The sequence below is a fragment of the Lissotriton vulgaris genome, unplaced genomic scaffold (genome assembly GCF_964263255.1).
Source record: "Lissotriton vulgaris unplaced genomic scaffold, aLisVul1.2 SCAFFOLD_2284, whole genome shotgun sequence".
Taxonomy (NCBI): Eukaryota; Metazoa; Chordata; class Amphibia; order Caudata; family Salamandridae; genus Lissotriton; species Lissotriton vulgaris.
In genome coordinates, this window is record NW_028245868.1 from 99,159 (window position 1) to 112,846 (window position 13,688).

The 13,688-nt window shown below is 46.6% G+C and overlaps 1 protein-coding gene across 1 annotated transcript in view; it reads right to left on the minus strand.

Moving 5' to 3' along the window:
- Nucleotides 1-13,688, minus strand: part of LOC147666261 (NBAS subunit of NRZ tethering complex-like) — a 359,627-nt gene that overhangs the window by 63,691 nt on the left and 282,248 nt on the right. The window contains exon 13 of the mRNA XM_086949183.1: nucleotides 4,815-4,893. Coding sequence (XP_086805309.1) covers nucleotides 4,815-4,893 — 79 coding nt within the window. The remainder of the gene's footprint in view (nucleotides 1-4,814; nucleotides 4,894-13,688) is intronic.

Here is a 13,688-nt window from a genome sequence, read left to right on the forward strand (position 1 = left end):
TCAAGCTTCAGTGAGATGCAGGGAACAGGGGCCACGTGGTCAGGGGAGGAGCTCTGTGTGCACATAACAGGCACAGCAGAGAAGCGGTGAGCTAACCCTCCAGCACTTGTGTTATTTACACATCAGGCAGTAGCTGTCTGTGTATGCATGGTGGAGATGTGGACGGATAGGTGGGGCTTGTTTGAGGGAATGAATGGGAGCATGTGAAAGGATAGTGGTGGGTGTGAGTATGTGTGTGTGGATATGTGTGTGTGTGTGTGAGCATGTGTGTGTGCAGATAAATGACCTGGGAGAGGGAGAGGTAGGGAGAGAGATAGTGAGAGAGAGTGTGTGTGTGGATGTATGTGTGTGTGTGTGAATGTATGTGTGTATGCGTGTGTGTGTGTGTGTGTGTGTGTGTGTGTGATTGTGGATGTATGTATGTATGTGTGTGTGTATATGTGTGTGTGTGTGTGTGTGTGTGTGTGTGTGTGTGTGTGTGTGTGTGTGTGTGTGTGATTGTGGATGAATAATGCGATGCAGGTGCATGGCTATAGATCAGATGAATGGTGATTGGTGTATGTGTGGCAGAGGTTAGGTGGAAGGGGATGTGAAGGTGTGTGAACGGTACTATGGGGCTATGATCAGGAAGATGTGTGCATGATACATTTTTTAATGTGTCTTTAAGTGTGAGGGAATGGATGGAATGGAATGTGTGGATGAGGGAGAGTGGGAGCCTGTAGGGATGGGAGGACAAGGATTTGGGCTGGGATGGAGAGGGCGTGCATGAGAAGGCTGTGGAGGATCTGTCTGCCTACCCAACCCAGATGTGTCTTATCCAATATCCGGCCACTTTTCCAGGCAGTGTGTGACTCAAAGACAATTGGGCAATGTCTGTGACAATCATTTCCGTGAACAGACGGGAAACAGCTACTACTTCAAGCCAGCACATGTACCACCCAGAAAAAATAAAATTAATATTTTAATTTAAAGTGGAAGATAAGGTTCTCAGTAACAATAGGTTTCATGCCATTAACATGAAACTGAATAAGGCTGTTCTTTATTCTCTGCATCTTTATCTCAAACTAGAGTCTGTGCATGGTTGGCAAGGATACCATGTCACTAGATTTGGGATCTAGCCAAGCACAGCACTGGGTTTACATGTCTTCAAGGCCCAGACTTTAGCCTTCAGTAGGTTGTTGTGTGTAGACAGGTGTCAAATGTGGGAAATGGGGAGACCAGTCAAACATTCCTCGAGGGCTTCTTAGAGTCCAGGGGTAGGGTTCATAGCGTGCTTTTGGAGTGCCAGAAAACCTTCAGCGACCAACTATGACACAGTGGAGAGGCCACCAGTGCCTGAAAACTCCAGTTTAAAGAGGGGCAGCTCTCAATTTTTCAGCACAGGGCGGGCCTTTGTTCTTTCAGAGGCTGGGTCTTAGAGTACATTAGCAGACAGTGATGCATGGTGCAGAAGGAGACCATGGCATACCAGGGCACCTCGGGCTCCGCCTGTCTTAAGGATCATTGGTCATACACTAGTCTGCACGGGAAGAAAAATAAGACTGGACAGCTCCAAAGTCACTTTTCTCACGGGAGCAGTAGCAGTCACAAATGCTAGTTGCATGTCACAGAGAGAACTTCACTTCTCTAAGTCTGGGGAATCTTTGGGTCAGGATTGGTCGTCTACTGCGGTCTCTGTTCTCCGCTGATTCACTCACCAAAGGTTCTCACAGTAGCATTTATACTCAGTGCTTGAAATAGAAAGATAGAAGTGCAGGTACTCTGCACCAGAGTACCTGCTTATTTCGAAGAAGTTCCGTACTCTCCAATTAAAGGTATTGCATTTCTCTCGAGAGGTGCCGGTACTCTACCTCTCAAAGTAAAAAAGTACCGGACAGTACCTCCCATTTAAAGCACTGTTTATACTGGACCACGAGCTCAAGGCTGAGTTAAGACAGCCTTCTTCCTCAGTTCCGAAATTGTAGTTCGTACCCCTCGAAGAATGAAGAGCAAGGATTCTGAATCTGGTCAATGTCTTCCTCTACATAACTACAAACCTTCTTCAAGTCAAATGTGAGCAGTGAATATGTTACAAGTAGCAGCTTGTATCCAGTACAGCGGCAGTGAGTACAAATCCAATCCAATTGCACAGTCAAATTCAAGGTTGGCCCCAGGTAATACTGGAAAGAGATTGCACAGGTCATGTCCGAGGTGGTGGATCAAGAGGTCATACTAGACAGGCTAGGTGGCATATACTGTGTTTGACTGAGGAAGGCCCATGGCCGAAATACTCAAGGATATGGCTAATGGTAGCAGAAATAGTGGCAAAAAAGAAATATTACAAAGGCATAGGGAGCAAACAAGCCTCTGAAGTGGGGTAAGGTATGGGGCCACTCGGTGGAATATAGAGGGTCCTGAAGACATTACAACAGTAGATGATATGATGGGAGGGGCTGTGCAACATGGAGGTTAAATTTATTACTACTATATTGCAATTAAATAATTGTACTGAATACTGGCGGCGACCCTAGAACCCTCATGGTGACTGTCCAGAAAATGTTCTACATATGAAGCATGCTCCTAATCTTTTGTTCAATAAAAATATTATTATTAAAAAAAAGATTAGCCCCAAATTATAAGAGAAAACTGATCCCAACAAAGTTAGAGCTAAAGCACATTTAAACTTGGTGGCGCTAAACCAGTATGCCAAAACCTAAAAAGAGTCAATGTATAATTCTTTCGAACAGTACATATATATATATTCCACATTGAAATATGCTATTTTTATACTTTTTTTTTATTCAGTTATGATTCTTAACCGACAGCAAAGGTCTACAACTGTTAATATTTGTTTTTTTCGATTTTGTTTAATCAATATAATTAAAACAGAGCACGCGTTGAGCATATTTTTTAGGTCTCGCTGAGTCATCGAGCATGTGCTGCTCTTGAGACATTTTGTAAGCAGGTTTTAAAAGTGCTGCTAGCAAAGCCTTGGCCACCAGCTAGCGATCACGCGCACAGCGCGTGCGCCTTGCTCTACCTCTCCTCGACCAGTTCCTGCCATCGGACAATTAAATGCTGCTTAGGGTAGCGTGCGCGTACACAGCTCCCTCTGCCTCTCTCTCTCTCTCCCGGTGCAGCCCCCACAACTCCCTCCGCCTCTCTCTCTCCCGCTGCAGCCCCCATCTGTGCATTACGCACAGCCAATGCTTGTTTTGTTAACATGCACTTTCCCATGCCTTATAAGAAAACAAGTATATTTAAGCGTCAAATAACCACATTTTCATAAGCACTAAACATTTCTGTCCAAACGGAGGATACCCTCCAGCGCCTAAAGCACTCGCATGTAAACACGGGCGCAGAAGTTATTCTAGTGTGATCAGGTTCTAGAAGTTCACGGCCATGAGTACATGTGCAACTGCAGATCCACTGATAAATGGTGCCCCCAACCTCTGCGGGTTTGCTTCGGATGGACAGCCAGGCAAGTTATTAGCTATCAACTGCTATCAGATCTGCTAGATGCAGCACAAGTGGGATTGTCGATGTGCCAAAATGAAAATAAATTTCATCCTCACCCCCACCACGGAGAGCTTTGACAAGAAATGGCCGCAAAAGAACAGACCATGGAAAAGAATCCTCCGAATCAAAGAGGTTACCAGCTCCGTGCAGGTCACAAACACCTGGCAGTTACCTAGACATGTCGAAAGCAATACAGCGCGGGCAAATGTTTTAGGACAGCGTACTCTTGCAGACTACCTTTTACAGGCTTCTGAACAGGAAGCACCGGAAATACATGCTTTATCTGCTGACAAAGAAAGTGACTGGAGCCCACGCAGGAGCGTATCATCTAGAAAGGCAAATAATTACACAGCCCAATCGGCAACAAAATAAGAAAATAACAACATAACCTGGCGATTGAGTAACTGCGTGAACGCATTGAAATAAGACCTTGGAATAGGTTAACTGTGAAGCTCCAGGCCAGTGCCTGCCACCGGCTATCTTTCTGCAATCATCTCAGTAGGAACAGAGCTCACATTGTATATTCCTAAGCTTCGACAACACGGCTAGATAAAACAGCAAAGGGAAAGAGGCTTGCTGTATACTTTCTCTTCAAATCAATGAAATAAAGGAAGTTATCAACACTATTCTATATCTTAGATTCATGAAGCGCGTGGGCCAGTCTCTTAACGTTGCCTATATCTCAAAACTTGGTGACCCTTTCTACCTATATGCCTACTATCAACTCTCTCTGCAAACCAGGGATGTACAGGTTAACGTATTAAATAATGAAAGTAAGTAATAAAGTCTCACATACATTTGACCAGCAGATCGCAGTGACCCAGAATTTCTTTCTGTGTACAAGGCATTGATGAGAAAGAACTGAATATGTGGTAACGGGGTGTATTTTCAGATGGAAAATAGCCCCCCAATGCATTACAATCCAAGCTCTCCATAGAAAGAAGAATAACACACCTAACAGCAGATACCGTGAGGCAGAAAGTAACACTATTTTAGGCGGAGCCAAGACCAACGCTATAGATATTTTAAAGAACTGGTAACAATAGGTCCTATAGAGAGCTGTACTGTCTAACCAAACCTAAAACCGAGGGGGAAAATGTGAGGAAGAAGCCAGTGATAAAGAAAAGGTGGTATTACAATTATTTGATTAACAACAAAAAATGGTGCCTTATTAAGGTTAAGGAAAAAACTAATTAAAAACGGAAACAAAAGCAAAAAACAAGGTGATTGAGGGAAAAGTTATGCCAAATACATGCAAAATATTGAACGTACACGTGGCAAAAAGAGTACATTATAACGTGCTCGCTTAGGCTCACCTCATATGTTGAGAGTCGATCTAAGTAATTCAATAGTTTTAGTCTGCAACGGCAAAGTTCCTTTTGTTCTAGAGTCAAACTAGGAAAAACAAGGAACACAGAAGAATATACACTATTATTCTTTGTTTAACGAGTGGTTAAATAGTATGTAAACAAGAGCGATACACATGACAGCATTAAAATGTTTTAAAAAGTGGAACAATTCTAATTTGACTTCTTTAAGTCGGCAGGCCGATGCATGTCTTATGACTTTGAAATCTAACAAAAAAGAATTACCTTTGTGTTGTGTCTGTCTGGGAAATAAAGAAAGCAAACTACAGAAACATGGCGGGAACAAGAACAAAGTAATTTATCAAGGATGGGCCAAACCTGGAGTCACAGCCTGTTTGCACCAGTTTTGTTTTCTTACCCATTCACTTCCATTCGAGTTATAGCCATGATTTATCAAAATAATGAGGCTCAGGCAACATGAACAACCTCAAAAAAATGTAACCACAAATTCTGAAGGCGTCTGACATAGGTAATTACAGACATAGGGCAGGGTCTGTAATCTCAATCAGGACATTACAGCCTCATTCCTTCCGAGGTTTTAGTCGTTACCTGCATCAATGAAATGTGCTTGCTTACCACAAATAAACTTTGCACCCCATTGATGGACTTGGCCCTTAAGGCAGGTTCACCCCTAATCTTTTTGCTTCAGATCTGTGATCTGTGTGGATGATTTTCTGGTCTGTGCGCACTTTTTCCCTGTGTCCCAGAGTAAAGTGCTTGCATGTAGTTAGGCTGGCCTGCTCTCCCATAGGAATGCATGGGGAATGTCTGTGTCCCTGGTAGTTCCTGATGCGTGGGGAGTGCATGCTCGAATTAGGTATGTGCGAGCTCGTGAGAATGAATGCTTCGCAATGGTGTATGTGGCATGTGTGTGTCATGTGTAGAAATGCCACTTCTAGGACTTGGCATATTAATGTAAAATATGCCTGCCGTGTGATTGGCTGGAGCTGGCTGGTGAGCCTGGCTCCAGGAAGGCTGGATGGGTCTGCCCGGTGGTGAGTGTGAGATTAGCATATTGATGGCCTGGGAGGAGTGCACCTGGTCCCTGATGGGCCTGGACTTTCCCCACACAATGCTGGCTCCACCCCCTGTAGTGCGACTGATGTCCCTAGCCCTGCCAGTGAATGAAATGGGTGGTTGAGCTATCAAGGGTACTTCAAAACCAGCTGCAACTGGTTTCTCCCCACCCTGCACCATGAGACAATGGGATTTTACAGTATAAGAAGGGGCTGTGTCCCCATACAATTTGGTTCTGTTCTCTTCCAGGATCCTTGCCAGAGGGGGCTGCTGCTGCTGCTGGGGCCAGGAGGACCGCCACTTGGCTTGTCTCCCTGCCTGGAGACCCAGTGAGCTGGCTCTGGCCCTGCCTTGCCCCCCCTGCCTGCTTCCAGTCTCTGCTGGAGCTTGACTTTTGCCAGAGCGCCTGGAAGCGCTTTCATTTGACTTATAGCGCTAGGAGCGCTTTATTTTCCTTATAGCGCTGGGGAGCGCTTTACTTTTGCTCTTGGCGCTTGAGAGCGCTTTACTTTGTCCCTGAGCGCTGGGGAGCTCTCTTTGTGCAGCCGGTGCCCATCCGGCATTTGCCCGCTTCAATTGCCGATTTTCGGCAGAGCGAGTGCCCACCTCGCTTTATATTTTATTTGGAAGCCGGTGCCCACCCGGCATTGCCTCGTGATCACCGCCGCAGCCCAGGAGCCTTGAAAACTGTTGCCGGGCCGCTGCCTAGTGCGACCCGGAAGTCCCGCCTCCCGGGACTGCCATTGGCGGCCCCAGCGGAAGTCAGGCGGAGTGCAGCGAGACAAGGCCAGGCGGGAGACGAAGGAAGCAGCCGGCCGTGTCCGAAGCTCCCTCGAGGACGAGGAGCCCCGCGCTGCCCAGAGAAGGTGAGCCAGCAGTGTTCCTGCCCTCGCAGCTCCAGCAAGGACCCGGTGAGTGCGAGGCTGATTCATTGTGTACAGAGCGGCCCCGGTTGGCAGCGGGCCGCTCCGCAGGAGAGAAGGGGCATTCCTTGGACATTGTAGCCACGAGGCTCCGTGGGGCATTATTTGAGTCTGAGTCCCCCGTGAGGGACTCCAACGTTTCGCCCCCAATTGCGAGGGAGCCCAGAGAGGCTTCAGGGGCACATCTGCGTCTTCGAGCCCACGAGGCTCCGAGCCCCCATTGTTCTTTGAGCCCGAGAGGCTCCAGCCCCAGTCCTTTTTACGAGCCTGCGAGGCTCGAGTGCCAGTACCTTGATTGAGAGCCCTGAGAGAGGCTCTGGGGGAATCTTCATTGTTTTAGAGCGCAGGAGCTCTAAAAGTGCCAGCAGATTTGTTTTGCGAGCCCTGAGAGGCTCTAGGGGGACACAGGCAGTTAGTTGGTCAGAGTCCCGTGGCTCCCACGCTGTGTTCCCTCACCATTGTTCTTGAGCCCACGTGGCTCCAACGTTGGCTATCTGTGATTTACAACTGTCCAGCACTTAGTGGACAGTTGCTACGTTTAGGTTAGATTCCTTGCTGCCTGCGCAGCCTTCCCTGACATTGAGACTCAGGGCATTTCAGCCCCTTGCGAGGCCAGTTGGCCTGAGGGACAAGTTCTAGTGTTGTGCTACATGCACCCTGCGCATTGTAAGTTACTTGCTAATGTGATTCTTGCACAAATGTTCTATCCTGCACCTCTGAATGTGTTTTAATGCCTCATGTGCAATGTGTTTATGTTATTACCTTTGCTAAAAGTGACCTGCTTAGGTATTTTATGTTTATCCCCTTTGCTAAATGTGACCTGCTTAGAGGATTGTTGATGTCCCATTACCTTTGCTAAAAGTGACCTGCTTAGGTATTTTATGTTTATCTCCTTTGCTAAATGTGACCTGCTTAGGTGATTGTTTAGGTTTCCTTCCCTTTGCTAAAAGTGACCTGCTTAGGTGATGGTTTTCCTTCCTTAGGTCCTGATGATAAGGTCCTAGTTCCCTGCGTGATTTTCCTACAGTGTTTAGGGTTACGTAGGAGGTATTTACTCTTTACCAGTGATTACTGGTTGTGTGCTGCATGTACAATTTTGGTGCTAGTCATTATATGTTTATGTGCTAAGTGTATACCTACAAGTATTATTTCTAACAAGTGCCTACCCCTGACAGTGGTCCATGTGGCCCTGTCCTGTACATAATCCCTTGTAAATTCTGCCCGTGCCTGTTGGCACATTGTAAAGTTTGTGCGTTATCTAATGTGTTTTTACTATAATACAAAGGCTATTTTTTATATAACCTTGTGTGGAGTTTCCTTTGTGGTGGGCCTTGGGTGTTGTTACTGGGGTGCGTGCGCAAATACTTAACTCATATCGCCTCCAAGTTTAGCATTGCTGCTCGCGCCACGTTACCTAGAGGGTGAGCAGGGGTTATCTTGGCGTGTAACTCCCTTGCCCTGACTTAGGAGTGGTGGTCTCTGACTGACTTAGGCGCAAGCCCTGGCCAGCCAGGGATCCCATTTCTAACACCCATGTCATTACACCTCTCCTTCTGCCCAGCTGGTTTTTCTGCATACACTCAATCTGTCTTTCTCTGCCCTGAAAAGACGCTTTACTGATCCTTGGTACTTTGATCAGGGTCATCTACAGTTGTTTTTTAGATGGTGCTGCCAAATGAAATTTTAAATGGAAAGGATCTTAAGTACAGAATTACTTTTAGTGGAATAAATGAGGTTATGACCTATCTATAGAATCCTTAAAGATTCAGTTACGCCCACAAAATGATGGTGTCTGACTGAATAGGAAAGGGTACTGTGGGTTACTCTGGTTAAGGGGGGCTTTTGAGGATATTTGGATCTGCATCGAGGAGTTCCGCACGCACACAAGGTTCTGAAGCAACCCGAAGAGGCGGTGTCGGGCCACACTGGGGCGTTTCTTCTTGAATTTCTTTGCTAAAGCTAGCGAGCAGGATAACTGTTGGGTTTCGGGGAACGGATGAGAGAGGGACGGGTGGAAAACTTGCTTCCCCTCTGTTACTACTATTTAATGCCCGAAATTTTAAACACATTTATTGAACCCTAATAGCTTTGACTTTTTGCTTCTGTTCTACTTTGTCCTCAGTTAACCAATAATGAGATGCTTTCTGACAAAAAGTGTACTGAGTGGGGAAACCAGGGCTGCTAAGTTTGATTGTAATCCTTCCTTTTCTGTAGCAAAATCCAACGGAATTTGCTGTGGAAAGCAGTGGTCTCTGCAACAAAGGGCTGAAAGCCACCTCACGCAGGATGCGTGAAAATAACCCACTGGAGAGTTGAGCAGGCAGCTGATAGCTTCAAGCTGACATGTATATGCAAAAGGTAACAAAATGTATATGTTTGTGTTCTGTCCATTACCCTTACTCCTCCATCAACACCTCCACTTTGCTCGGAGCAATCATGTACACATATGGGATAATTTATACACCCATGTAATTTGAATATAGTGTTTTTCTTCAAATATTGTAGGTCTGTAATGAGAATAATAATCTGCCTAGTCACATGCTACTCTGGGGAAACATATTTGCTAGGTAACTATTTTCACGCCTTCAAACTTTGTTTTAAGTCACTCGGCTCTTGGGGTCTTATACCATGAGATAGAGATTGTTGAAACATACAGTACTATAATATTTGCTCTGTAGATCTTGATCTACTACACCTGGTAGTGAGGGCGGGAAACAGAGCACGAAGCAAGTCCGAGCGTCACTTTGCACAGTATGATAAACAACCGACTGCTGTCGGACAGCATGTAAGCAAGACTAAATTCCCATTCAGCTTCAATAAACTGCCACAAGTTAACAATGGTACATCACTGAGTAACTGCACAATGAGGTGTCATGCACCAAAACAGACCACTCTCGTGGGGTTCTTAAAAGAAATTCTATGCCATTTCCTCATGATTTAACACAAATTACAATTCCCATGAGCCAAAGGGAATTTAGTTAAAAACAAAAACGGGCAACTCTGTATGCACAGTCCAGCCTCATCCAATCAGTGGTCAGCCCTTTTTAGGTCTCGTGACCTACAAAGCGCGCAAGCGCATTGAGGGAGCGAGAATTCAAGTCGGCAAAATCCTTGTAAAACCAAGGGCTTTCAATCGCGGTTTTCTTGAAGTTCACGTCAATCACGTGAGCAAACAAGCACGCGCATTCCCCTCCCCTAATTATTCATGGCCGGCCGCAGGCCGGCCGTACTTTCAATTTCACTGCCGCTCACAGCACATCAAAGGGCTTCGCCCAGCGTGCGCTCTGCGGCTTCTCCTCCCCTATGCCTGTTTATCGGCACTTCTCCTCCCTCTCCCCGCACACAGCCTTCCTTGGATTTCTCCTCCCCCTCCCCAGCCAGCCAGCTGCTGCTCTCGTGTGAGACAGTAAACACGGCACCTTTTCTACCGTGAGCTTAGAGCAGATGCACACATACAGAAAATAAGCACTGTTACGTCTGAAAACTTCCCGGTATGTGAAATGCGGGCTTCCGGGACTTCCTGTCACGTGACCCGGAGCCCTTCCTGCAACTTCCCTTCTTATTACCACACCATTAGCCTCTATGAATGAACGAGAAGCTACACCTAACCAGACCCAAAAATGTCACTCACACTCTGCCCCCGATGCCACAACGAACTAGAAAAACATAGCTGCATCCTCCAGCGTTTATCTGGCTGCTTTAGGAAGCAACAATCCGCGGTTATGTTCACTCCTACGAGCCTCCACCCGCAGCCAGCAATCACATGGACGGGGGCTGTGTGTGATTCAGAGACAACAATACTAAAATCAGATGAGCCACATTTATTACATCCAGCCACCAGAGAGAACGCGCCGGCTTCCCTTCACGCAAACCGTCGATCAACCAGTAGCATGCTAAGTACAGCTGTGAAGGCGAATCACTGCACAACCAGCTGACATCACCGGCGTTACCGTAAACCTCCTAGCACGGAGCTGGGGTTTTGAAATTCTGGGCCAGCCTCTGCATATTTGCAAATGCAGATGTGGTTGAGGAGAGGAGCCTGGTTGCGTTCGACACGGAAGGAAATATACCATCCGATAATACTAAAGAAAATACAGGCCATGCAGCGTGGTGATTGCAGCGTCGGAAAACACTCGGAGGCCGCATCACTCCGCCCGGATAGATTACACAGTGACCCGCTGCAGTCCGAGGCAGGAAGCCATCCGATCGCAGGAGCTGCAGCTAATGCCCGCACCTCTGTGCCTGCCGTAATAGGAGCACGTGCATCCACTGTGTAGACTGACAGACAGACATACACAGACGATGGTCACAGCATCTGGCCCACATTATATCCACAGACGGCCAGGCCACACTCGCACAGCTACAGTGGAATTTTCAGGCCACATTCACCAGCTCTCACGCAGGTGTACATGAACGTTCAGGGCACTTAATCCCGCGGACATGCAGCGAGATGTTCTGACCTCCTAATTTTCCGCATAGCTGGATGCTCACACCACCTCTTCCGACACACAGCTGGATGTCCAGCCTTCCCCATCCCACTCACAAAGCTACATCTGGATGCTCCTGCCACCACATCCTACGCACATACAGCTGGGTATTCAGGCTACTGCATTCCACTCACACAGCTGGATGGTCAGAACATACCTTGTTTGACACACATAGTTGGATGGTGAGAGCACCTCATTTCTCACACAAAAACACAGGCGTGCACGCACACACAGCACTATCAAAGACACACATTTGGTTAGTCAGCTTACCTCATTTCAATCAAAGCTAGCTGTTCAGGCCACATGGTTTCACTCTCACTTACAGCTGATGCACAGGCCACCTCATTCTCCTGACACACAAATGAATGATGTTTCAACTCCATTACACACACACCTGCATGCAAAGTCCTGTTCCACTAACACATAGTTGAATACTCAGGCCACAGCTCATTCTATACACACACAAAAGGATGTTCAGACCATCTAGTTTCATACAAACACAGCTGGATGTTCAGACCTCCTCATTCATCTCACAAACAGCTGAATGTTCAGGCCTCTTTGTTCCACCTAAGACAAAGATGATGCCAATACGACTTATTTTCCCACACAGATTGAAGTTCAGAGGACCTACAGGTGCCCACATGCAACTGGATTTTAAGACTACCTGGTTCTATTCACATGCAGCCAGATTTTCAGACCACTTCATATATCACACAGAAAAATGATGCGTGGCTCAAAGCGAAGTGCAGAGCACCATCTTCACACAGCACAGTACCAGAAAATATACACATGCATGGGGGATTCTCATGACACCTTTACTCACACATAGAAGGATCCCAAAGTACCCAAGTAGTGCATTTCTAATCGGCCACCTGCAAAATTCACCCACATAGGTGCATCCCTGATCTCACAAAGAGAGGGTTCACATCACCCCCACTCCCACAAAAGGAGTTGAGAATTCCCATAGAGGGTCTGCTCCCAAAACTTCCACTTACACACCAAGGATCTCAACTCACCGTCATTCTTTGCACAATGATGGAGGTGCCTAGCTCCTGAACTCATACATGGGGATACAAACCACCTTCAACCACATACAGTCAGGCCTCCAATCAACATGAGGAATCTCTAGAGTTAACATTTACAGACTGTCCCACCTCAGAGGTAACATCAGAAATACACGTTTCGAAAGAATGACACTCAACTCAACATTTACCTTTGCTGTAAAAAGTCTCATTTCGTTTGAAAGATCCTCAATAGAGAGAAGTAATTGTCAGCTCTGAGACACTCACCTACACACCTCTTAACTGTCAGCAGAACACAAACACCAAGGCTCAGCTCAACAAGCACTGGCGTTGCCAATAGGTCTCGCAGTAGGAAAGTTGGAGCTATTGGTTTTGTAAATGACAAAGCCATTTATGTTTTTAAAATGAAAACGAAAATAAAAGGCATTGTTATTTGCAATTGTAATAGCTCCAACTTTCCTACTACGAGACCTATTGGCAACGCCAGTGCTTGTTATCTAATTCCCTGTCTGCAATTTCTCAGCCTCTTTCTTGGCTGCTCGCAGTCAAAGATACATCTTTTTTTGTTGTTGCTTATAATGGCCTTTCTTTGTGGCTCATGTATATGTTTAACTTTATTTCAGTGTGCATATATTTGTGTGCTTGTCTGCTACCAGCGCTCCTTCCGCAGCGGTCACTCATCTTTTGAAAGATCACAAAAAGGGGATCAACTGTTCTTGGCGCTCGTGTCAGGATAAACAAGTTGACATTCTTGGCCCTCAGCTTGTTGTAAGCGGGTGGCATGAGTGGAAGAGTGTCCAAGAAGGGGCTAAAATAACCTCTTTGGACTTGGCTGGGGCAGCTGAGCGCTATACAAGCCCATATAACATTAACATTAACATCTGTAAAAACCACATGTTGGAGGTCACTGAGTTCCAGTGGCGCAGCGTTTGGCATGTCCTGCCCCCCACTGGATGCCCATGATAGTTTGAGGGCAAATTAAAGGGGGTTGAAGGCTGCTGAGGTAGTGGTGGTTAGCTCCGACCTCTGGCTCATGATGGCACATGGTCTCTGAGAATAGGGTCCTCTGCTACAAAAAGTCTGGGAAGCCTTTTGGTTTTGGGGATTGGATGGGAATAAACGTAGCTGGGAGCCCCTCGATAGCCACAAAACGGACTAGGGTTGGCGAGGGGCCATGGATACTCCAAGGACCTGCCGTAGGTCCGCTCTCCATAAAGTGCTGCATCGATGAGTCCGCCTTCTCACCAAAAAGGTGAGAGCCATCAAAGAGCATGTCCATAAGCGAAACTTGAACATCTCCTGAAAAACCAGCTGTTCTCAGCCAGGCATGGCGCCCAAGGACCATGGTCGATTAAAACATGCTGCGCAGTGAGC